This window comes from Nilaparvata lugens, chromosome 3 (assembly GCF_014356525.2).
Source record: "Nilaparvata lugens isolate BPH chromosome 3, ASM1435652v1, whole genome shotgun sequence".
NCBI classification, from domain to species: domain Eukaryota; kingdom Metazoa; phylum Arthropoda; class Insecta; order Hemiptera; family Delphacidae; genus Nilaparvata; species Nilaparvata lugens.
The window spans coordinates 33,701,361-33,728,932 of record NC_052506.1 but is presented as its reverse complement, the minus strand read 5'-3'; the positions used below and the strand labels follow the sequence as shown (position 1 = coordinate 33,728,932).

The 27,572-nt window shown below is 36.1% G+C and overlaps 2 protein-coding genes across 2 annotated transcripts; both read left to right on the top strand.

The window, feature by feature from the left end:
• Window positions 1-163: 163 nt before the first annotated feature.
• Window positions 164-20,356, top strand: LOC111057390 (transmembrane channel-like protein 7). The gene is made up of 5 exons (XM_039423575.1): window positions 164-475; window positions 8,994-9,197; window positions 11,055-11,198; window positions 12,905-13,005; window positions 15,918-20,356. The coding sequence occupies exons 2-5, from the start codon at window positions 9,020-9,022 to the stop codon at window positions 17,835-17,837; spliced, it is 2,343 nt and encodes a 780-aa protein (XP_039279509.1). The 5' UTR covers window positions 164-475; window positions 8,994-9,019; the 3' UTR covers window positions 17,838-20,356.
• A 4,498-nt stretch (window positions 20,357-24,854) lies between these two features.
• On the top strand, window positions 24,855-26,931 carry LOC120350399. Its single transcript, XM_039423578.1, has 2 exons — window positions 24,855-25,200; window positions 25,407-26,931. Exons 1-2 carry the CDS (start codon window positions 25,064-25,066, stop codon window positions 25,972-25,974), a joined length of 705 nt encoding a protein of 234 aa, XP_039279512.1. The 5' UTR covers window positions 24,855-25,063; the 3' UTR covers window positions 25,975-26,931.
• The last annotated feature ends 641 nt before the right edge of the window (window positions 26,932-27,572 follow it).

Genomic DNA, 27,572 nt, shown 5'->3' with positions numbered 1-27,572 from the left:
TCAGTCAATTTTGATAATTAATAATTATATTATCACAATTATAAACATTTTTGACATCTATGGCAAATTTTGATAGTTTTAGATAAATATACAATTTTATATGTTGAAAATATTCATCTCCACCAATATCTACTCGGTCTCGGTACTCGTTCACCCAACCTAATCATCAAATCAAAATCATTCAAAATGGTGTTTCTGTTTATAATCTACAATTAGCTGTCACCTTCTTGTGAGCTAAATCATAATTTCTCTTTCAGTATTTCTTCAAAAAATGTGGAATACAAGTTTTCAAACAATAAAATGAATGTCCGATAATTCTGAATAGATGAAAATGATAGTGACACCATGTGAAATGCTAATTAAACGAAAGTTAACCGCTCATTTGTGCTGTGTGTGCGGTATCACATTACATTTTTGTGAATACTCCAGTGTTTTACAAGATGCTTGGTCTAGTGATTAATTATTGTATTTCGAGGTATGTAATTAAGATAAGAGAAACTCATATACACATTCAAAATTCCATTGATTATAAAAGTTGAACTTGTTGACTAAGGCGTATTATAAGCTCTTTCTTGTTAGCAATAATTATTCTCATGTTAATTTATGTAAATTGCTGCATACTAAAATTTATTTCAAGCCATCAATAATCAAGATTAATTTGTGAAAAATTTTATTTTGATTTCAAGAAAGCTTCAAATGACTAGATGCACAGAATGTTCATACATAACTTACCGTACCAAACCATTAGTCAAGTCTATACATCTAAATGTAGTACTCAGTACAATATATAGGCTCTCATTCAGTACCTAGTCACATTTAAATTTACCGACAAAAAATGACATTTGTAATTTTAGCTCACAGGATTATCTTTTAGCTTTTATCATTTTAATCAGAGTTTCTGATTTTTTTCTTAACAAGGCCTATTCTATTTGTTCCTTGCAACTAATTACCGGACACAAATAATACACTGTCTAACATCAGAATTTAATTTAAAACTCTGTACGACAGAGCAGAGTTGGCTGACACCAGGGGAACCGTTGCTCTCAACGACATGTCAGTGTTGCTACGGACTCAACTATTGCATGATACACATTTTTTATCATCTCTGTTGACAGTAGGTTGCTGTCGTAGCTGTCTGAGTTAGATTACTTTGTAGAGTATTTTTTTATTTTAGCCGCTTAATGTAAGATGTGTTTATCCCATGGTAATAATTCATCTATTAAGACTCCTAAATATTATTTCAGAAGTCATAGCCTATATCGCTTTACACTCTACTGAAGGACAATTGCAATTCATACAATCCAATTTGCAATGATGTAGTTTGATTGTCTGTTTGGAAGAATACTTGGAATCTGTCAGTAAAAAATTAATAAATTTTCTTGAGGCATTACTCGTTAGAATGTTACTGTAGACTGTAGAGCCAGAAGCTTACGTTTCCCATTCCAAGTTGATCTGGCCTGAAGACGTTAACCCAGCTGTTTCCCGGGAATAATACTGCTGTGTCATCGGCAAAGGCGATAATCTTGCCACCAACATCCATTGAGCACAACTCGTTGATAAAGATGAGTGTTAGTCTAAGAACTGACCCTTGCTTTACTCCAAAACTATCTGTAATGCCATCACCTGCACTTAGGTTTCTATTTTCATGAATAATAATATGATAATTTGAATAAGCCATGATTTAATAGAAAATACTTTTTAATGCTTACACTGTGAATGGTAGATAAGAAGTAACTCAATTTGCATATTGAATCAACATTAATAATGTTGCCAGGTAACCACATTTGTAGGGATATCACAGTCACATCTTCTAATAGGAAACCTCGTTATGAAAGATTAATAAAGATCATAATTCTTATAGCGTGTAGGAGAGTGACGACTCCGAACTGGTCGTGGGGATCGTTTTACATTGTTTTGAACTCCTTCTGGTGGTCTAGCTATCACTTGATGTGGCTCCGGTAATCTTGGCACTTTCTATAACTGGTGTGGACCAAATTTCACCGATTTCTTGGGTACCCGTACCATAGTACCTTGAAGCTGGTTGATTTGCCACTTAATGCTTCTGCCAGTATCAAGTTTGATGAGGTAATGGAGTGTACCCACACACTTGTACATAATACCAAATCTTGCGTGTACTCTCTCCCCCTCCTTGAGTGAGCGAACACGTTTGTGTTGATTCGATTGATTTGTGAGGTCATTCTCATTTTGATAATGAGCGTGTGTCCTTATTTTGAATTGAGTGTGTTTTTTTATTTTGAATTGGGTTTGTGTTCCCATTTTGAATTGAGTTTGTATTCTCATTTTGAATTTAGTTTGTATTCTCATTAGAGTTGTAAACTCATAGGGCTCATTGTCTCTCAGTGTGCTTTGAATACATACTTTGACATAATTATGTTACCCACTTTAGGACATGCATTGCATTTTAAACTCTGTCTATTAGTGCTATCTGGGCTTAAAATACTTGTGAATAGTTTCCATTGGAAATAAAAATAATAAAATTGATATGACAGTATTTTGATGTGTGGTTTAGTTTCCCACAGCGTTATCATGAATTTTCAATAAATATACAGTTGTGCTTTTTTAACGCCAGCTGTTACATTTTTCATTGGATAGTAGTTTGAAAATCATTCTAAATAATTTATAAACTTTTCTGAACTGAAGTTTTGAAAAGGATTAATTGTAGATTGACTACTTTCCTGAATTGGTTGAGGCTGTTTTCTAGATGAATGTTGAGCTTGATTCATGGTTGAAGGTCTTGAATTTGGTAGTAGTCACTTAAAAAAAACTCACGGCATTGAAGAACTTTCTTTGAAAAGAGAATAAAATCTATAAAAAGTCTTTAAAATCAACTTTTACCTCCCATTCTCGTCGCCAACTATTGTACCTTTATACCTTCTTCTTCATTCATTACCCACAATTGTAGGATCGATGGCGTCATGTCATGAATAAAAAGAAATAACAAAAAACACTAAATTGATCAAGATGGCAGTGATCAAGTTCAGATCGGAAAAAATATATATCATATGAGTCCTTGCTCTTTAACATAATGGCACTTTAGCCGGATAATATTTGAGACAGGTCATCATTCACATATTCGTGGACATCGTAATAAGCCCTGCCTCTCAGAAAACCGGTCACAACTCTCGGAACACGCTGAGGTCCAACTGCTTCACCCCTGCAGGCAGCCTGTTGAAGTAGCACAGTGCTGAACTCCTATAGCATACCCGCGATCTCTGGAGGCGCACCCTGGGGACGTCAAACAGCTCTCGATGCCTAGTGTTGTGGTGATGCACATTAGTCCGAGTCAACAAATTCTGTTGATTCTTCTTCACGTACATGAGGCAGAGAAGGAGGAAGTGGCTGATTACAGTTAGAATACCCAGCCTAGCAAAAATGGGCTTGCAATGATCAAGATGTTCGTTTCCAGTAATGATCCTGGCGGCATTTTTTTGCAGCTTCAGTACGTCCACAAGCTTGACTGAGTCCACCCCACATGAGTAGACCGTAGGAGATATGGCAGTGGAAAAGTGCATGATACACCATGACCAGATATGCCTCCGTCACATGTCCCATCAGCTTGAGCAAAAGGAAACAGATTCGGGACAGTCTCTTGGTCACCTGCTGGATGTGGCTGGCCCAGCTGAGCTTTGAATCCAGCATAAAGCCCAGCAGCTTCACAGGCTCCTGATCATGAGGCAGATTACGCGACAAACTGGAGACGATGTTTTGTGTCTTGCTCTCATTTAGATGGAAACGGTTTACCAGGAACCATGAGGTTGAAGACCGCAGATGCTCCGCTGACCTCTCCAACACCTGCTGAAGGTCAATGCCAGACGACAGCAATGATGTATCATCAGCAAACAGGAGAGTTGCACCATTGTCATCCAGGTCGTTGATCATCACAATGAACAGGATTGGCCCCAGAATTGAACCCTGAGGTACCCCAAACCTGACAGGGAGTGGACATGAAACAGCTCCACACCACCTGCGTCCTCCCAGTCAGGTATGAATCCAAGATGTCAAGAACAGGGTCCATAACCCCATAAAAGCGAAGCTTCTTGATTAGTATGTGATGGTCCACACAATCAAACGCTCTGCTCAAATCACACAATGTAAGTGCCAGGGACTCACCATCCTCAAACACTGATCCAATTTGCTCAGCCACTCGATTTACTGCATCAACAGTCGACCTCCCCCTACGAAGACCAAACTGCATACTTGAGAAAAGGTTGTAAAACTCCTCAAGTTGGGGTTTTATGACCGCTTCAACCACCTTTCCAAAGATTGGAGTCATAGATATTGGCTTGAAGCTGTTTAGGTTCTGGTGAGTAGCCTCTAAGCATGAATACAGACATGCCATACACATCAGGGCCTCGGGATGGCTTGAATGAACGAATAATCTTCTTCAGGGCAGGCGGAGTGATGGGGCGGTAGAAACACAGACGAGCATTCACTGGTAGAACTCGTGCAGCTAGCAGCTCAACTGGATCACCAGCAACTGTGGGCAGATTATTCACGATGCTGTCAACCGACTCAACAAAAAAGTTGTTGAATGGGCTCCCGAAATCAATCTGTCTCCTTGGCAAGGACCGATGTGAGTTTATCACATCCCATGCCGCCTTACAGCGAATCGGTGCATTCTCAATCTTTGCAGCAGTTGCCAGCTTCTTAGCCTGCTCGATGTGCTTTTTATAAATGGATTTGGCACGTCGGTATCTCTCCCTGTCGTCATCGTTGCCATTTTCACACCTATCATTCAGAGCAAGCACAAGTCCCTTCAGCCTGGCAAGATCATCAGTATACCACTCTTGATGACTTCTCATTCGTCCCTGTTTCTGCTGCAGCTACTGAGAGCGATATGATTTTTGTTTCTCAGGAAAAAAAGGTTGAATCTTTTTTAAAAATGATTGAAGAAAGTCCCAAATAATCCAGAGTCCTGGTGACTCTGGATTATTTGGGACTACATCCCAGGGGGTGCTGGCCATATAGTTTTTAAAAAGGATCAATGTATTTTCATGTACAGGCCTTGTTCTAAAAATGTAGTTTTCATGCCAAGTAGGTGTTTTATCACTCACCATGGATGGGCCACACAGTGTAAGATTTGATACCAGTGCAGAGTGGTCATCACCATGAAGTTCAATGACTTTTGTGCTGCAAACATCCTGTTAAAAGCTCACAGCAACATTGTCCAGGCAGGAGACTCCTCTGGTGGGCTCGGTGCAAGTGATGTACAGGCCAAAACATTTCAGAAGCTCGATAATATATCGTGCCTTTGAGTCATCACCAATAAAATTCACATTAAAATCACCAGCTACCACAATGCTATATGTGGAGTGGTGTCGATTTGGAAAAGACAATAAACGTTCAAATAGGTCACAAAACCTGTCAAAACTACCACTGGGAGAGTGGTACAAAGAAACAATAATAATAATGGTAAGTGGGCACCATCACAGCCACAACTTCCAAGTCAAGTTCTATACAAAAAAAAGAAACATCAATTTCGGTGAAGTCGATGTTGTTCCGAATGTAAATAGCAGAGCCACGATTCATAAAAATGTACGATCCACAAGTTAACAATTTTACAAGTCTACAAGTGCCCCAATAGTAAAAGTAAACATAACCTATTTTTATGATAATTTCCTTTTTTAATCCTTTAAAAAGGTTTCTTGACTTTTTAATAATCACTTTGAAAATATTTGAAAGCAATATATAATGTTTTTCGTACAGTCTACTTCATTGATTGCTGAATTTGTAACCTACACAGTATGTACTATATATATATATATATATATATATATATATATTATATATATATATATATATATATATATATATATATATATATACAGGGTGTTTCAGAAGTAGTGTCGAGAATTTTAGGGTATTGTACCTGGATGCTAGGAGACTACAAATGTCATATTTGAAGTGTCCAAAACTCAGCGGTTATCCTTATAGCTGCCATTTTGTTTTTTTCACTTAAAAATGTTTATCTCAAGAACGAAATGTTGTATTGATCTGAAATTTGGCATGAATATTTATGCTATAAAGACTCAACTATAAAAAATAAAAAAAAATTTTTCGTTGAAATTTTTCAAAATGGCGGCCATTTTAAATTTTTGATGGCGAATATCTCGAAAACCGTCCATTTTACAGAAAATTTACAAGAGACAAAAAAGTTAGCAAATTTTTTCACGATTCCAATGATACCTAATTTATTAAGATTGGTCGAAGAATAACAGAGAAATTAATTTTTTTCGTACTGCATGCATGACCACTTTTCACCATTTAAAGATCAATATTAATTTTTTTTATAATTTCATGAAAACCGTTCTTATTACAGAAATATACAAGAATAACTTTCCTCCAAATTTTATTTTACATTGAAAAATATTAATTTCACTCAAATCGGTTCACTGATACTAATGCAGCAATTGCTCAAAATGCCGTCCTTCAACTTGATTACACAGTCTGCACCTTTCAATCATGGACTGTCGAACTGCTATAAAAGCATTTTCATCATCTTGAATGGCACCTGCTGCAGCAACCACTCTTGCCACAAGGTCTTCTTCGTTTTCTACTGGCGTGCTGTAAACAAGGTCTTTCATATGGCCCCAGAAAAAAAAATCTAAAGGGTTGAGGTCAGGTGAACGTGCGGGCCACGGTACTGGTCCACCCCGCCCAATCCACCGCTGACGATAGGTCATGTTCAGAAAGTCCGTAACAACATTTCCGAAATGAGCAGGGGCACCATCATGTTGAAACCAAATATTATATCTGTTTGCAAGAGGCACATCTTCCAAAAGTTCTGGTAGTATGTCTCTTAAAAAAGTAATGTACGTGGGAGAATTCAGACGATTAGGAAGAATGTATGGTCCAATCACGCGATTACCTAAGATACCCGTCCAAACATTCAGCGAAAATCTATGCTGATAACCACGCACTTTGACCTCATGAGGATTGTCTAAGGCCCAGACGTGACTGTTGCGAGAGTTGAAGATTCCTTCTCTTGTAAAGCTGGACTCATCGGTAAATAACACATTTTCTAGAAAATTTGGTTGGATAATGTCTTGCTGAAGAAACCAACGGGCACAGTTTACAACTCTTGGCTCATAGTCGCGTTCAACCAATGAGTGAACTTTTTGAAAGCGGAAGGGGTGAAGTCTTTCCTTGTTTAGTACACGCCACACAGAAGAAGCACTTGAATTGATTTGCTTTGCAACTGCTCTCGTACTCGTTCTAGGATTGAAATCGAATTTCTGCAATACTTCCTCTTCAAAAGCAACATTTCGAACTGCTCGAGGCCTACCAGCAATTACCCTGTTCCGTTCAAATGAACCAACTTCTCTCAGCCGATTGTGAGTTCTTGTGAACACCTTGTCGGAAGGGAGACGGCGGTTTGGAAATGCAGCTGCATACATTCTTCTTGCTTCGGTCGCATTGCCAAGAGCTGCTCCATACATGAAGTGAATATCGGTGTACTCCAGCAAACTAAATTCCATTACAATAATTAAATATTTGTGTAGAAGCAACGTAAGAAAATATTGAAACTGGAAATTTAAGATAGAAATAAGACCTAGGAAACGTGAGACTAAGAAATAGGAAGCACTACATCTGGTTCTTTACTTTTAATGAAACAACAATACTTTTACAAGACAAACATTATCATCTGAAAACCATTGTAAAATCATCTGTTTGCCCATATGGAGCCATACCGAGTTTCAAAGCTTCATCTTAAATACATCTGGAATTAAAAAATTAATATTGATCTTTAAATGGTGAAAAGTGGTCATGCATGCAGTACGAAAAAAATTAATTTCTCTGTTATTCTTCGACCAATCTTAATAAATTAGGTATCATTGGAATCGTGAAAAAATTTGCTAACTTTTTTGTCTCTTGTAAATTTTCTGTAAAATGGACGGTTTTCGAGATATTCGCCATCAAAAATTTAAAATGGCCGCCATTTTGAAAAATTTCAACGAAAAATTTTTTTTTTATTTTTTATAGTTGAGTCTTTATAGCATAAATATTCATGCCAAATTTCAGATCAATACAACATTTCGTTCTTGAGATAAAAATTTTTAAGTGAAAAAAACAAAATGGCAGCTATAAGGATAACCGCTGAGTTTTGGACACTTCAAATATGACATTTGTAGTCTTCTAGCATCCAGGTACAATACCCTAAAATTCTCGACACTACTTCTGAAACACCCTGTATATATATATATATATATATATATATATATATATATAGTACTCATAACCTATAAGGTAACACATAAATTACTATTTTGGAGATTTATTAAATTCAATTTCCTAATGCATATATTTCCAAAATAATGAATTATAGAGGGATATAGGGCTTTTTTTAATATTAAAAATCATTGAATATTTTAAATAATTTTAATGATCACTTGTAAAACCTTTACATAGCTTTCTACTTAGTTGAAAATTTCTTAGTTGCGAAAAGGTAACTTTGACAAAAATTGTTGGTTACAATGAAAATCTTTGTGAAACAGGCAAAATCACTTCGAAAAAAGCAATACCTCACTATTTCTAGCCTTCCAACGCATGATGGGGACGTGGAAACTGACCTGTGGTCTGACAAATAAAATCAATTCAAAATCATATGAGTCTATCCAGACCATTAAGGTACCACATCTTTACTCGATGTTCTTCGACTGTGCATTAAATTCATGTTAAGTTTGCCAAGATAGACATCGTTCAAAATCTATTATACCTGTTGGTACATTTGAATCTTAGAATTTCTGTGGGCAAAGTCACATTTTTCCCTCAAACATAATTGAAAGAAAAATGAGTTGCACTATTCATATTCCAACCTAAACACTTGTATGGTAGATTTTTTATCGCTGTGAAAGAAATCTGCAATATTTGAAAATTGATTTTATTGGTAATATTGATTTGCTCTGATTTGTAGGTGTCTGTTTTATATGATTTGATTGGTAATATTGAATTGACTGTTTTGTGTTCTGTAGGTGTGCTGAGTAAGTGGTGAGGCAGGATGTCTGGGAGCGGTGGCGGAGACCGCAAGAAGCGGACGTGGCGGGGCGCGGGGTGGGAGGAGGCGGGGGGCGAGTTCTACCAGGAGAGCTACCCGGGCGGCGACGCAGACATGGAGGCGCTGCAGCGCGATCCGCACCACTTGGCAACACTGCTGCCCAGCAAACAGAATCGCAATGGTCAGTGCAGTGCCACGCTCTGTATCTAGACTAGAAAGACGCCGTTTAAGAATAGTTGTATCTTGAACAGTCCCTAGACATTGAACTCTAATGTCCAATATCAGTACCCACTGATAACATCAGCCAACAGTGACTGGGACGTGTTTATTCGAGTTGTATGGCATGATGTTATAAGGAGGTGTATTGTACAACACTATTGACCGGTGTGGGACCGCTTAAAACAGCTGAACTCGATAATTGATGAAAAAATTCAATTACTACTGAACTGTAACACTTACAATAGTACTTTTAACATACTTGTTAAGTCTGGGTACGTTTCGGGTGCCGGGCTTGATTTTCAGAAGGCAAGGGGTTACCTTAATACTTAGCTACTCCTTATCTAGGAAAAACGTGTTTCATAGAGTTTAGTAATTTACCAATAGTGCAAGTATTTTATAGTTGTATTAGGTTTATTCTAGCAAACTATTTTTGCGGGAATTGTGGGATCCTAGCATACTGGTAGAAAATGGAAATTCAAGTTTGGCCCGTAAAGAAGGTTTTGCCGATTATTATCAGTATTGCAATACATTCTAGATTGCATATCAAGTCAGATCATCTATTTATGGTGCAGTTCTTAGATTCTATTATGTAATTACATAAGCTATCTTGTTCGCCCTTTCTTGCATTCTTGCATACAGCTTACAGAAAACAAAGACATCTACTTATTCTATTCAGTCAGCTCTTGACAAGTTCTCATTTGCTAAGCTAGTATACTGCCCAATGGAGTTTTATTCAAATAGTTTTTCTTATTGAAAGATTCTTAATCTATTATATTAGAGTTCTCATAGTTTGCAATGATTAATTCAATATTCTATATAAATATAAAGTGAAAAATAACTCAATATGGATGGAAAACAGAAGCGATAAACTGTTTTGTTACCAGTCGCCATTACACAAACCAATAAGGTTTTGCTGGTAACGCCAATTAATTTTTAGAAATTTGAACATATGTATTTTGTACTTTTAAATTATTTTTTCCAATATATATTGTTTTGGGTAGACAATTATTTTGAGGCAATAAAATTGCATTTGATTTTTATTTGAATGGATGGGTGCCGTGGAATAAAATTGCAGAATAGAGGATAGATAGAACAAAATGATAATGAACGATTTATAATTTTTTAAACAAGTATTTGAAATTAAAATTGGGAAAACAGTATTGGATTAACATTAGAGTGTATATTGATTTCAGAAAGATCAATTATTCACAGTATTTCAAAGAAAACCTCAAAAGAAAATTTTTGTCCGTGTTACCAGCGGTACCAAAAACCAAGAGAAAGGGATGCATAAGAGCATCCAATAGGCTAATAAAATATTTCCTTTTTTCTGTAAACAAAAAAAGTCGATCTTAAAAGGGTTTCAGAATTTTAGCCGCTGAATGGGGTTTGAATGAATTATTCCAATATTTGCATGGTAAACCGTTTTTAATACTCGTGGAAAATATTAGTCATGCAAATGACACGGTCTCATTATTACACTAAAATACATTTTTCATCATTACATTTTCACATGTGCTACATACAATTTCTTGCCCACTACACACAAACTCTTAATTTTTCAGTATACAAGGGATTACCAATAAGTAGTTCTAAGTTATGCTTGTATAATGGAAGTTGAAAAATCAGTAATTGGTGATTGCTTTCTCTAGTCTTGGTCTGTAGTCTTTTTTGAAATATATTACCGTACTGTAATATATCATTACCTATTGGCCTCTTGTAAGCTTGTAGCCTTACTCATTCTAATATATTTTGATCGTTAGCCATTTTCCTCTACTCTTGTGCTCTGTGCTTATTTTTTTATCAAATTCAACGTTTTTAGCAACAACCAAGCATCCGAGAAGAGATTCGAGAGCTAGTCTGAAAAGACGGACTTCGACTCGCTCCAGATACCAGACGACCACTGTGAGGCAGAGCACTACGCACATCAACGACATCCAACTGTCTATGATGCCCGACCTATCTGGTAAGCGACAATAATCTCACCATTGTTACTTAGAATTGGATTCACGCTCTTGGACAAAATAAAATTTAGAATCCCCTATAGTTCTCTGACCTATGACGATAGGTTGTTCAAATATGGCGAATCACGAGAAGTGGGCAGTGAACTGAGTAAGGAGAAATCTCAAACTTTGCCTCTCCAACAAAATAAAACACTGACACCATCCGTTTGAATTATACAGATTCAAATACATCTGATTGAGGGTGCCTTTTTAACTTGACCGTTGTGAAATGGTTTCGATTCATTGTCAGACTTCTTCATTGGTTCTCCTGGCATAACTTCCGTAGATGACTTCATTCTACGGTGATTACATTCATTCGGTTATACGTGCATCGGAGCATAGGAGGTGTTAATAATTCCCAAAGAACAAAGATTTTAACAATTTCACAACATTTTACTAAATAGTTACTTTAATTTCGTTCAACTTCGTGTTTGTTCCACATAGTGTAAGATTTTTTCCTTGTGAAATTTTCGTTCCTTAACTATAAACATTTCTGTTATGGAAATAATAAAAGTTCCAGAGTATTAATTGAAATTGCTCTTTACATAACAAAGTGGAACTTAGTATTGGCTACACTGAGGTTGAAGTAAAAGCCTGCATCTGTTTTTGCTAGTTTACTCACCAACTTGTTATTTAATGAAATAATGAAATTTTATTCCTTTTTACAAAAGGAAATTACAATTTAAAAAATAGGAAATAAGTCGACCACACTATCCAGCATTCGTGGTCAACTTGCAGAAAAATAACATAATCCATCAGTACTTAACAAATTACGGCATGGTTATAACTTGATTATACAAAATAAAATAAAATGATCTTTGAGTCCTGTAATATTAAAAAAAAACTCTCGCACTCAGTGACGTCTGCAAACCAATTGAAAGAGAACAAAAATATACAACCAGTATAATTGTTCTTGAATATTCAAAAAAATGTAGGCTATTACTATTATTTTATATGAATGTATTCACGATTCTAAGTTTTGAAAAAAATGTATATAATGTTAAATTTGTTATTATTAATAGGTCTAGTTTCTTAATTATTCAAAGGCTACTTATGTCAGTGTTGTTTCAAGAAAAAACAATTCTTGGAAAGACATTAGCCAAGCTCTTAAAAGTTTTGAAAAAGATTTAATATTTTCATATGATTTAATTTCGTATGGTATTTGATTGAAGTATTTTTGAGCTACATATTGCAATGATTATTGGAGACATTAGAGCGCATACGCGCTACTCCATTCCCTTGATGCCGCTACCATTTGTGACTGAACTACGCCATCCGTTCACCGATCATAAATATGTAGATGTAGGGTTTCAAGTAAGTCGACTGTATCATTTCTTGGCCAACCTGCTGTGACTAGACTTTAGAAGCTATAGCCGAAACCTTGAAGAATACAAGGGTTCTCGCTTTGCTATCTATAGCTTATTCCTTGTATAGAACATCAATACTTCCCATACAAAAAAAATTCTAACAGTTTTATGTGAATCTCACTACATCATCCATTACCAATTGCTATCTTTTTATCTTCATATATCTTGAAATATTTGTTTATTATCTAAAGTTGATTGTGAAAGATGTATATTTACAAAATTATTATGATAATTGTATGATTTACAATCCACTTTACTGTTGTGTTATTCTCTTATTTATCCCTCTATTTTCTTTGTTTCAGAAAATTTATCCAATGAAGAAAGAATGTGGGAAGAAATAATGCTTATCAAATCGATGCCCATAAGCATGGCACAAAAGAAAGAAATGAAAGCACAATTACAGGCGAGTAATACTAGTCAGTAACACTATTAGTATAAATACTATTTAGTATATACAGAGTGTTTCAGAAGTAGTGTCGAACATTTTAGTGTATTGTTCCTGGATGATAGGAGACTACAAATGTCGTATTTAAGTGTCCAAAACTCAGCGGTTATCCTTATAGCTGCCATTTTGTTTTTTCACTAGGGAATTTTCATTTCAAGATCGAATTGTTGTATTGATCTGAAATTTGGCATGAATATTTATGCTGAAAAGACTCAACTTTGAAAAATAAAATAAAACATTTTCGATGTAAATTTTCAAAATGACGGCCATTTTATTTTTTTATGGCGAATTTCACGAAAACCGTTCACTTTACAGAAAATTTACTAGAGACAAAAAAGTTAGAAAATCGTATCAAGATTTCAAGGATACCTTATTTATTAAGATTGGTCGAAGAATAACAGAGAAATTAATTATTTTCGTACTGCATGCATGATCACTTCTCACCATTTAAACATCAATATTAAATTTTCCATTCCAATTGTATTTAGGATGAAGCTTTGAAACTTGGTATGGCTCCATATGGTCATCCACCTGATTTTACATGTTCCAGATTATCTTGTTTGTTCAAGGTCATGCATGCAGTACGAATTAAATAAGGTATCTTTGAAATCTTGATATAATTTGCTAACTTTTTTACTTTCCTTGCCCTATTACCATAGGTAAGGCTTTCCGAAAAAAATTAAAATTAAAAAATCTGGTGCGGCGCATTCACACAAGTTTCCTTGCCGTTATGAAGATTTATCACCTGACGCTAGTGTTCCCGCGCATCTCAAGTCTACTTACAAACAAAGATCTTAGCCAGCTGGTGACAGGACAATAACGCTGGAGACATACGAGGTCTGCTATCTCTTCATAGTGAATCATTTGATAGAATCAACAGTTGCCAACAGTTTGCAATTGGATAATCACACACACATACAGACCAATACCCAAAACCACTTTTTTGGACTCAGGGGACCTTGATTTTTACTTTCCTTGCCCTATTACCATAGGTAAGGAAAGTATTGCTTTCCGAAAAAAATTAAGGTACCCCAATTTCTAAATTTCTATACGTTTCAAGGTCCCCTGAGTCCAAAAAAGTGGTTTTTGGGTATTGGTCTGTATGTGTGTGTGTGTGTGTGTGTGTGTGTGTGTATGAGTGAATGTGCGTCTGTGTACACGATATCTCATCTCCCAATTAACGAAATAACTTGAAATTTGGAACTTAAGGTCCTTACAATATAAGGATCCGACACGAACAATTTTGATCAAATGCAATTCAAGATGGCGGCTAAAATGGAGAAAATGTTGTAAAAAACAGGATTTTTTGCGATTTTCTCGAAAACGGCTCCAACGATTTTGATTAAACTCATACCTTAAATAGTCATTAATGAGCTCTATCAACTGCCACGAATCCCATATCTGTAAAAATTTCAGGAGCTCCGCCCCATCTATGCAAAGTTTGATTTTAGATTCTCAATTATCAGGCTTCAGATACAATTTAAACAAAAAAAAAATTGAGTGGAAAAGATTGAGCATGAAAATCTCTACAATTAATGTTCAGTAACATTTTCACCTAAAATTGAAAATAAGCTCGAAATTCGAGAAAATGTGATTATCCAATTGCAAACTGTTGGCAACTGTTGATTCTATTAAATGATTCACTATGAAGAGATAGCAGACCTCGTATGTCTCCAGCGTTATTGTCCTGTCACCAGCTGGCTCCGATCTTTGTTTATAAGTACACTTGAGATGCGCGTGCACACTAGCGTTAGGTGATCAATTTTCATAACGGCAAGGAAAGTTGTGTGAGTGCGCCACACCAGATTTTTGTCTCTTGTAAATTTTCTGTAAAGTGAACGGTTTTCGTGAAATTCGCCATAAAAATTTTAAATGGTTGCCTTTTTGAAAATTTACATCTAAAATTTTTATTTTATTTTTCAAAGTGCAGTTTGTATAGCATAAATATTCATGCCAAATTTCAGATCGATACAACAATTCGATCTTGAAATGAAAATTCCCTAGTGAAAAAACAAAATGGCAGCTATAAGGATAACCGCTGAGTTTTGGACACTTAAATACGACATTTATAGTCTCCTATCATCCAGGGACAATACCCTAAAATGTTCGACACTACTTCTGAAACACTCTGTAAATGAAGCATTGAACTTGTGCTTTAACATAATTGTATTAAACAGTCGGTCAATTTTGAAAATTTTTATATGTACTCATTCTTATGAATTATTCTGAGATGGTAGAAACATTTATATACAAATTTTAAATTACAATTCCTTGCACTTGGCCTCTGACCAGAATCCTGGATTGGCAGTATCACAATTGTCACATCAACTGTCACATTTGTCATAAAATTATTGTTGTTTGTATCAGAATTGATAAAAGTTTTTCCAATCACTGAATACTGAATCAAACATCATTATACAATAAAATATTATTAGATGATATATCAATAAATTGTAATTGATCTATTTTATGTGCTCTCATAGTATTTCCAAAATATGAGAACAGATATATTAATGCTTCATTGCTTCGGTTTGAGCGTGTTAATGAAATTAGCCATAATGCCCTTCACAAGTTCATAACATTTTTGCCCCTGATAACCTACCGACCACCAAAAAACTGATCACTGAACACTAACTCGATAAATGATTTGGCAACAAAGTTTTAGAATATATTATTGTATTTGGCTTAGCACATGACTCACAGTAGAGTAAATCAATTCATTTATTAACTTATTTTTAACTGTCATTTATATACTCAGCTATTAGTGTGAATTTGTATTCGTTTTTATGGCGTATATAATTTCAACGGGCACTAATATATCAACTAGATATTTATCTATCAATCTATACATAGTTTATATTTATTGACAGAGTGCAGACACATTTCGCCTGCAAGGTCTGAAGCAGTTCAAGTGGCAGCGGCGAAAAATGTGGGAACAGTTGAAGATGCAGTGGAAGGAGACCTACTCGAAGCTAGAGCTGTGGAAGCACAGTCTGAAGAAGATCGAGGGCAACTTCGGCACGGGAGTGGTGGCCTTCTTCCTGTTCGTCAAGTGGCTCATGCTGCTCAACCTCACCATCTCTGCCATGATTGTGGTGTTTGTCGTTATGCCCACTGTCATGCTACCACCACAGCACCACGACACCACAGAACCGTGCACCGTGATCCTTTCTGACAACGACACCACCGATGGTCAGTCACTATTCTGCTGTAGCACCTCTTACAAACTGGTCAGAAACCGCACCGAAAACGAAACGTTCATCGATTTCGTACAGGGCACCGGTTGGATGGAGTCCACCTACGTTTTCTACGGCGTTTATCCGGACAAAATCCTACTTAATGACATAGTCAACTACAACCTGCCGTTGGCATATATCGGTGTAGCGCTGTGCTACTTCTTGTACAGTTTGGCGTCGATTCTGAAAGGATCAGCGCGTGGCTTCAAAGAGCGGCTGATCGAGGGCGAAGGCCAGTTCTATCACTACTGCAACATTGTGTTTGCCGGTTGGGACTTTTGCATCCAGAACGAGCGGTCGTCAGTGATTAAGCACAAAGCGTTGTACAACGAGATCAAAGGCTCGTTGGAGGCGGAGAGGCGCGCCGATGAGAAGCGCAATCGTTCCAGAGAGGAGAGGTTCAAGATTTTGATGGTCAGGGTTATTGTCAACTGTCTCGTTATATTGACACTCATCTTGGCCGGAATTCTGATATTCTTTGCGTTCAGCTATTCGAGAAGTGAGTTGGAGAGGACGGAGCTGCTAGTCGAGCCAGTGCCTCGCTACTACTCGTTGCTGCTCGAGTTCGCTCCGTCAATGTGCATAGTGAGCTTGAATCTGGTAGTGCCGACCATTTTCAACTACCTGGTCTCGTTCGAGCAATACAACCCGATCTACGTGGTGCGCTTGACTCTGTTGCGCACGGTGCTGCTGCGCCTGTCTTCTCTGGGAGTGCTCGTCGCCTCCTTCTACCCGCTGCTCAAGTGCCAGATCCACTCGTCCGACTGCTTCGAGGAGTCGGCCTGCGAGAGCACTCCCTGCTGGGAGGTCTACATCGGCCAACACATGTACAAGCTACTTATCCTCGACACTGTGTCTAGTGTGCTTATCACGTTCGTGCTCAATTTCCCGCGAATGTTGATGGCCAAACACATAAACTGCAGACTGGCAAGGTTCCTTGGCAAACAGGAGTTTGAGCTGCCCAAACATGTACTGGACGTTGTGTACACACAGACACTGTCCTGGTTCGGCAGTTTCTACGCGCCGCTGTTGCCCGTGTTCACGACGCTCGTGTTCTTCGTAGTGTTCAACGTGAAGAAGTTCGCGTGCCTGGTGAACTCGACGCCGTCGTCGACCATCTACCGGGCGTCGCGCTCCAACTCGATGTTCATGTCGGTGCTGCTGGTGTCGCTGGCCGTCGCCGTCATCCCCTGGGCGTTCAGCATCTCTGAGATGATGCCGTCCAAGACGTGCGGTCCGTTCCGCGGTCGGCGGTCGGCGTGGACCGTGATGGAGGCCACCTTCCACACGTTCCCCACGTGGGTGAAGGTGACCGCCGACTTCTGCACCACTGCCGCCTTCGCTGTTCCCCTCTTCGTCGTGCTCGTGCTCTCTCTCTACTACTACTACGCGGTGGCCGCCGCCAACAAGCACATGGTCGCTGTGCTCAAGAAGCAGCTGGTGCTCGAAGGTCATGACAAACAGTTTCTGCTGAATCGGCTCAGCGCCTTCATCAAGCAGCAGCAGGAGCGTCACAAGGCGGCCGCGCGCTCTGTCGACTTGCCCAACAGTTAATGCTCAAACTACACTTCATTTTCTCATTGTATTACACACTCAATAGGAACACTTGGAATTGTCTCAACCTTTAACTCATTAATAACAATCACAAACCCTTTTAACGATTGCAAGACTATTACTTAGCTCTAATAAACGGTGATTCTCACTAAAATTTATTGCACCAAGAACTATATCAATCTATACGCCATTATCATTCTCTCTAATCATACTCCAAATAGCGTTTGCACAGTGACAGCTTAAATTTAATTTAATTTCAAACTGGATTAAATTCATATTAAGTCCTGTTGTTATAATGTGATTCATTTTTAGTCTAAGCCACCAGCTGATTAAATTCAGTTTGAGCTTTGACTGTGCAAACGGCCCTAAGAGCATGATTATGATGTGACAACCAAAACTAGACGGAAAAGAAACTCAATAATATTACGTTTGGGTTGATAGACCATTATCAATTACTAGTGAATTGATGTAAGATTTCAGTAAAATACATTATATAAAAGATTGATGATGATATGACAACCATAACCAGTCACTCGTTATTTTAAATAAATGAGTGGTTGTGGCAGTTTCAAGTATTTTCATCTATTCAGATGATTATCTATCACAATATCCACCTTTACTATAAACAGAAAATTATATTGCTACCATTATCATTATCATGTTATGGCATATGATGATACCATTAACATTATGATGTTATGTTTTACCCACAGAGTATGACAGTGTGCTTCATGCAAGTAGAATAGAACACTTCAAAGTGCTTAATAACTTAGTTTCCGCGCGCATTGCATGTTGATCGGTCATTCTATCACTGCACTACATAGAATTGTTTTCATACTACTTTAGTTTGAATTTATCAGTTTTGTTGTTATCTCCAGCGTTTTCGTCAGATCAAACTGTGAAAATATACTCTGTTATCAACTCCCTGTTATATATTCTGTGTTCATTTTTTTACGCAGTATTGGATTCACCATCCTATCCATTTTTTGACCACCTGTTGCGTAAACGTCACTTATAGTTATGAATTTCAGATCAAATTCTGGATTACAAAAGTTGACATAAAAGCGTTCAAATAAAAATGAGAAGTACGGTGACAATGTAATTATTAATAAAAGCTTAACAAAAAATGTATGCTTAATAAAAGTAATTTTAAAAGAATTTATTATTGCTATTTAAAAATAAATTTACGCGTGAAACATAGACAAATTAACTGCAATTTATATTTTAGGATTGTCAGAGTATAATGGTTTGATCTTGCTTTGGGAGGGATCCTAATTTATTACAATCAAACAACTATAAAGTAATGAAATTAGATCACTATCAGGGTTTTGTTGTCGATCCTGCAACCGGTTGGCTGTAGTGTTGTCCAGGGAGTGGGACTTATCAAATTGAATTTTGAATTGAATGTTCAATTACTCGTAGAAACATACTGTGATTGGATGAAGTTGCAAAACTTATTTCTGTATAAATCTAGCTCCCAAGGAGCTTGAAAAGTAACTGGAAATTAATGGAGTATTTCAATTTCAATTTTATTGATGTCATGCATTGCATTGTACAATAATACAATATTGACACAAGTCAAATACATAGTCATATTTACATTGGTACATTACATTGTATTAAAAATGTTGAGATATTAAAATGACAAAAAATAACTCAATTCGATGACAAGAATCACATCATTTTAAAAACTTCTCAATTCAAAAAGTTCCATTATACTGTATACGGATTTTTCGATCAACCAGTCCTTCAACAAAACTTTTGTGTCAATCTCATAAAACAGGTGGGAGAGAGTTCAATATTTTCCTGCTCATTGATCAGGACTACGCTGAAAAAAGACGTTCAATGTGCATCTAGTCTTAGAGCATTCCTAGACCTCGTGTTGTACCCGTGTGTATCCGATCGTCTAGCCCAGGAAGCTCTATGTTTGAGTCCATGTAGTGCAGCCTCGAGTATAGACAGAGAGGGATCAGAATTCTTGCACTTTGTAACTGATGCCTGCAAGGGGTTCTGGGAGGTTTCCCCAGCATCATCCTGACCACTCGCTACTGTGCCTTGAATACTCTGACTATTCCAGTTGATGAGCCCCACAAGATCAAGCCGTATGTCAGTAGAGGTCGAAAGTAGCCATAATAATCCGAGAATACTACTTTCTTGTTCAGACTGGTCGTTAATCTTGAGATAGCAAATTAATTTCGCCCTACTAAGTCGCTTCACGTCCTCGTCCACATGATAATTCCACCTCAATCCAGAGTCAACCTCGATTCCTAGAAAACCTCAAGCACCTGTAGATTTGATTTGTTTTGAATCCAACTTTAAATTTAGTAAATTAGAGAATTCCGGGCGGTTGGAATTAGTGATAGAAAAATCCATAAAACAGTTCTGCTCGACATTGACTTTCATTTTAATAAAAATTTATGGTTGAAAGATGGGCTTAGTATATGTACATCATCTGTACAAACAATTGTAATGTTTTTCAATTCAATGTTTGTCCACTTCCTGGATGGCTCGTGATAATATTATAATGTTGTAAATAATGTAGATTAAAACTTATTGTATTGTAACGTGCCATTTTGTAATATTGTGTAACTCATTTTGTGATTTACTTTCTGGACATCTATTTATTATTCTGAAAATATCAGTATTCAACTATTGGTTGTTCAAGTTTCCATCATTTGTAACTGTTATCTATTTTTAGTTGAATTTATATAGAATTTGTGAAACGTTTTATAATCTTTTTAACATTTTCCGCCAAGTTTTTTCAAATTCATTCAAACTGCAGTTACTACGGTCTGAAATCAGTTGACCTCTGAGTCCTTAGCTCGAATATACCAATACTAATTAAAGTCAAAGAAAGTTGTTTTTTTTCAATAGTTAAGAATCATGTAACACTGAAAATAATCAATGCAGAAATACAATATTTTACAAACAATAGCAACAGATTATTTTATATAATTTATTTCTGGATACAATAATTATTACAAATAAATGACCAAGAATCACGAAAAAATACCAACCGGTATCAAAGTAATAAACTACTTTCACTCATCTCATATGTAGTTCAAATATGCTTTATTTCGTAAAATTACATTCTCAACATTTTCGCTCTTTCAAAGTTTTTGAAATGGAAAGTTACCGAAAAATTCCACTTTTTCTTGAAGGTCAGATGTCAACTTTCAATTTCATACATATTCCAGATAGATGGTGTCGTAATCTGTGAATAATCTTTTTATAAATTCGATTCAAGTATAAATAGATTATCAAATATAGGTAAAAAATTGGTTGTTTAAAAAAATGATTTGAATAATCTCACATGAGAAGGTAACTTTCCTAATTTCATTATAAGATTCACGAACTATCGGAATATAATTTTTTACACTTTCTTAAGAACTGATCAAAGTAATATAATAGTGTTGAGAGCTTGACAATTTTTATTTTCAAGATGGTTTCAGGGAACTTTCACACACATAAAGCATTTACAAAAAATATGTGTAATTGATAGGTTTTTATGGTAGATGTTCCAATAATTCAACTGGTTGTTTGTATACTGATCTAGTCCTATCACAGTATTTATTCAGGTTGTGTTTTTATGAATTTATTCATATAGAAATGTTGCTGCTTACAAGAATCTCCTATTATTAATTTTAAGTTTATTTATATTTTTGTAGTTTATGATTTGGTGCTTGAATGTCTTTCTAATCACAGATATAATTTAATACTTTTATTAAATTAAACAATAGTTCAATGAGCACAAAACACCTAACGCATAACAATATATCATACTCTATTATTATTGTATTTATTTGGATTGATATAGACCATTTATTGATTGATGAGAACATTTTTCACATTTTCTAATTATCTTATACATAATATGAATAAATAAAAAATATAGTACTGCATTTTTTTAATATTTGTCATACCAAATCCAGTTTTTTACAAGAATGTTAAGATTCTTTCGTTTATAATGAACGTATCTTCTACTTGATTTTAACATATTTTGAAAATGATAGATCGAGTTTATTGATCAGACTTTACTAGATATATTTCAAATAGTAAAAATTAAGTATGTTTTTGAATAATAACAAGTTTATTTCAACTTTTTTTTGTTAACAGCTTGGTATCTGTTTGAATATCAGAATAATAGTTTTGTCGATACCATTAAAATAATTTATTATTCATTGTAGTATAAGAAGTAAGTATAGTTTTAATAACTCACAATTACATTAAATAAGTATTTCCCTTGATTCATTTTGCATTACAATAGCTTGTTGTATATTTCAACTAATGATGTATAATTATTGTTATTTCTTCGTTGGTGAACGTTCTAATTTGGTGAGAATACTCATATTACTAAAAACAAATATGTATTGAAGCTCAAATTTCTGCCACAAATTTATATTGGTGAACTGTGCCAAACTAAGTAGCAATTTATGCAATAGAAAATTGCTGCTCAGCAATTTTAATAAGCATATTTTTCTCATTAACTGTTGATACCATCAGTTCAAAATAATCTATTCATGGTTTAATATTAATTTATCAACATTTTTCAACCATTCTTTTGTGATTATAATGGAATACTATATTGTTCAAAATTATACTGTAGTATATTTCGTAAGTTTTTAGACATTGTCAGTGAATCTATTGTTCATAGAATTCAATTTTAATTGAAAATTTAAAGAAATTTATGAAATCACACATGTAGTGCGCTCAATGTTTCTTGTTTGCCAATCAGAAAAAATGGTTGTGACTTATTATTATTATTAATCATTTAATACCGAATTGTTTCAAACTATTTTTTACCATGACTAATGTTTCTATTTGCATACTTCTAATTAGAATGTACGGTACATTAATTTATTAAAAATAATATATCTATTATATATTCATGTATACATTCTAGTTTACACTGTTTAATACTCTAGTCTCATTTTTGTGTTAGGTTATCAAACAAAAGAGTTTATTTCGGTAGTTAAGTGGCGTCATGTATTGTAGGGTATTCTTAGTAAATAATAATGCTCCGAAGAGGCTGCTGATTTTATTGTTGTAGATTGTTCCGATCAAACTAGTCCACATAATTTTATGGTTACTCAGACTATTTTTGTATCAACTTGATGGTCAGATCATTTGATTGCATATACGATTTCCAATAAATGAAAATATCTTGATATTATGTTTTGTATTCTTGGGGGGGGGGGGGCTACGTCCTCTCCCTATCTCATCCGTAGGCTAACTCAATTATTATAGAAATACAGATAAGGATCAGCTGAAAATGGAGCCCTGTGTATTATGACACGTCTGCAACTTTTAAAACTTTTAAGAAATATAGTGAAATTGAAAATTTTATTACCTGAATAATTGTAAAATTTCATAAAATGCTTTCAATAATCATAATAAACAAGCTTATTAATGGGAAAAGAAGTTAGTAGCTTTTAATTTGAATGACAATTGCAGCCATGTAATACATTAGGCCTCCAGTGAGAGTTCAAGCCGAGCAAACGTCTGTTTACTCTCACAGCTCTATGTCTTTGCTTAATTTCGATAAGCAGCCAAAAAAACTCACTGCTTGATAATTCACTAGGAATTCGCTATGTCCCTTGGCATTAGCTCTTATTGCGCTCATTACACTAGGGTCGCCTGCCTTATAGTAAGGTCCACTTTATGATTGGTGTTGTTATCCTTGTCAATTATTCGACAAAGCAGATAAAAATGTATCATTACCTTAATCATTGAAACCCCATTTTTTACGAATAAAATATAATTGAATATTTTCAACAAGAATGATCAGCTATTTTCTAGGCAGTAACGAGGCAGAGAATTGGCAACAGTGTTGTCCATTTTTTTCAGCTGGCATAATAATTCATAATGTGATTACAAAAACATCAAGGCCACGGCAAAGATCACAATGGGTTCTCCTCAGTAGCGCGCCCTGAAATCGCCAGGCCGGCAGGACTCTTGCTGCTACTGTATTTAAGTCTTGTTGATAAGTTCGTGTCCTGCTCAGCCTCTGATTAGATTGTATCATAGGCATAAAATCTCTGCTTGGTGGCAAGCTCATCTACATATTCGCATGGGTCCTGCAAAGAGAATGAAAAATATAGAGAACAAAAGGCCGGTTAAATTTGAATCGTCTTATCACAAAGGCCTTCTCTGATTGGTTCTCGTGAAATTAATCACGATTAAAATTTAACCGGCTTTTGTGCAACCGGGCCTAAGTATCCCCGCAATTTTTTCTCCTGCATACGCAGCACTCGTTCAACATCCGAGCTCCATTATAGGCCTTACAACAGGATGCTCTGAAATGCATCTGAGTGCATGGGAACACTACCTGTCAGCCCTCTAAATAGGGAGGCTACCCTACTCAGCCAACAGCAAACAGTCTCTATACTCTATAAATGACTGCTTCACAACTCCTATCCAGGATCAAGCCAAGCAGCTTCACCGGAAAAATCTATTTTGGCTGTAGGACATGGTTTTCTATTTTTTCAAGTAGGCTATTCCTCTTACCCCAAATGTTGGAAAATAAGCCAACACCATCAGTATATAGTAAAAGAGTAAAGAGTAAGTACCAAGTTTACCAGAATTTTCAAAAAATCTTGACTAGGCCTACTCCTTTTTTAAAAACCTGAGTCTCCAAAACCACGAATTGTAAATACTGCGGCACCACTCAATTTATTTGATATTCTATTTCCTTCAATTAGGGTTATGTTGGCAATGTTTTTTCTCAAAAAACTCAAAGTTTTCGAGAAGAGATAGAATGCAAAAAGTCCCAAAATGTGGAGGTTTGTAGGTGTAAAACCGGCCTCTGGCTTATCATTATCAAATTTTAGTTCATGAGCGAGCTCTTCAACCCAGGGGGTCACTAGTGTTGATTCATTATGAAATTATTGAGAAATATAATTTAATTTTTAATAAAAAAATACATAATTTCGCTATTTATTGCTTAATAAAATATAATTGATTATTTTAAACGAGGATGGACAGTTAATATTACACTAATAAACCTGTATCAGCTACCGTCTATAGAAGGCATTGACAAGACAGAGGTTCGGCAACGTTATCCTCCCATCTTCCTCCACTGTTATTATAACAGTCACCTCACTTCTATACCTGTAGCCTATTTGTATTTTTTTAATTTGTGCCCACTGATCCCAAATGGGAACAAGTCATTATTATTGTTGTAGCTCCAATAATACTGATAAAAAGGGAAATTTTACGAATCAAATATGTTATGTTGGCATCACTGGGGACATCCACCATCAATGTCCACCATTTTCCAGCATTGTTGTATCAGGCCGTCAGTATGTGAGTACAAGCACATTGAAGGTTATACGTTTTGCTGCGTCATGTCATCAAATGAAAGGTAGGCTATATTTTTTCTCTATTCATGTAAAAATTGCTATTTTTTATGCTCAATTATTCTCAATGTATGTCTCTAACAATTACAAGAGCCAGTTCTATAAATTTTCATTATATTTTCCATGCACAGTCATTTGAAATATGATGTTCCCAAATGGGAACAGTGGGCATGAATGGGATGGTGTTCTAAAAAGTTTTTTTTTGTTGCAGGCTCTCATTATTCAAAATTGAGGAGATTTTGGCCCAAGATGATGATATTCTGGATGCACTTATTACACTTATCCCTCCCGAGGATATTCTCTCAGAAGGTGACAGTGGTGAAGAAGATGAAGTAGATATTGACCACTTGTCAAAGAAGCAACTTCTATCCCATGCTGAAGCTTCCATGAGGAGAGTCACAGAGGACGGTATTAGAACTGAGATCATCTCTTCTGAACAACAACCTGCTGTAGAAGCTGTAACCTCCCCAAAATTACAGGCTGATCCATCTCAAAACTTTCGGGCTGGACCTTCTCGGAATCCCCGGGCTGGACCTTCTGTAAGGATTCATCACAGTCAACAGGTAAAACAGCTAGTACTTCACAGAAGACATAGAAAATCTATCATTGGGTCGAGAAGGATATCAAAGCTATTCAAGAGAAATAGTTTCAATTGCCAAGGTGGTTACAAGAGTCAGATGGTGAACCAGTTGATTTGTTTGAACTCTTTTATGATGATGAAGTTGTACATCATATTTGTGACTTCATTAATCTTTATGCTCTTTAAAACGGTGAGGTAAATTTGAATTTTGGTCCTGAAGAGTGTAGAGTTTATCTTGCAATTTTATTAGTAAGTGGTTATTGTCAGGTATCAAGGAGGCGTATGTATTGGGAGCAAAGTCCTGATGCCCATAACAGTGCCATTAGTGGGGCCATGTCAAGGAATAGATTTTCACAAATAAGACATTATCTCCATATATGTGATAACAATAACTTGGATAAGAATGATCGTTTTTCCAAAATTTCTCCCTTGTGGAAAATGTTGAATGAGAGGTGGCTCAAATATTTCATTGGTGAAACAAATTTATGTGTCGATGAATCAATGATTCATTTTTTGGGGAGGCATGGGGCTAAACAGCACATGCATGGTAAACCGATACGGTTTGGTTATAAGTGCTGGAGCCTCTGCACTCGGTTGGGCTATTTCATACAAGGTAACCTCTACCAGGGTGCAAAAACTAGAAATACAATCCCAGAGCTTGGTGTTGGAGGATCAGTTGTCATGAGTTTGATAGATAAACTTCCTGTAAAAAACTACAATTCATTCTTTGACCATTTTTTTAGTAGTATAAAACTTGTGGAGGCTTTGAAAGATAAAGGGGTGAACAGTACTGACACAATAAGGTCAAATAGAGTAGAGAGGGCTCCAATAATTGATGCAAAAATATTACGTAAAAAAGTAGAGGATCAATGCATCAGTTGACAGATGAAAGTTCTGGAATAACATTAGTCCAATAGGTACCATGACAATAATAATTATAGTGAATTTCATCTCTTCCCAAGCAGGTATTGAACCAAATGGGAAAGTCAAGCGCTATAGCCAGGCATTGAAAAAAATCATTATTTCCATCGATCAACCTTCTTGTTTGTGACTTATATAATACTTACATGGGTGTGGTTGATAGATGGGATGAGAACATTTCTAATATGAGGATCAACATTAGAGGTAATAAATGGTACTGGCAGCTTTTGAGTTTCCCACTCAATGTTTCCATGAACAATGCTTGGCAATTACATACATGGGTTAAGAGCAAACCAGAACAACTTGACCTCTTTGCTTTCACCCGCCAAATATGCATGACATATTTACACAAATATTCCAAGAGATTGACTTTGGGTAGGCCTTCACGCTTAGTGCAAGCTTTGGGAGCTGTAGATAAGAGAGTAAAGGTAGGCGCACACAGATCGTCATCGGACGGACGGCACGCATCGGACGATTAGATTTGATGCATTGTTTTCAATTGGAGTGCGCATACCTATCCGCATCGTAGATCGGAAATGCCGTCAGGAATTCCGAGAGGAGCATTGAAGCCGACGGCTCCGTTCGGATTTAATGGCTCAATCGCACGGTGATAAGTTTTGTTCAGTTTAACTATATGTTGTCTGAGGACATTCAAAAGCTCAAAAAACATTACTTGCGACATGCAGAAGTAGCTAAAAAATATTACACTTTAAAGTTATATAGGAATACATTGGTAATAAATCCAGTGAAAACAAGATCTATAAACAACAACGAAAAAATCTGGTGTGGCGCACTCACACAACTTTCCTTGCCGTTATGAAAATTGATCACCTGACGCTAGTGTTCCCGCACCAGGTGGTCCAACACCCTGGCCAT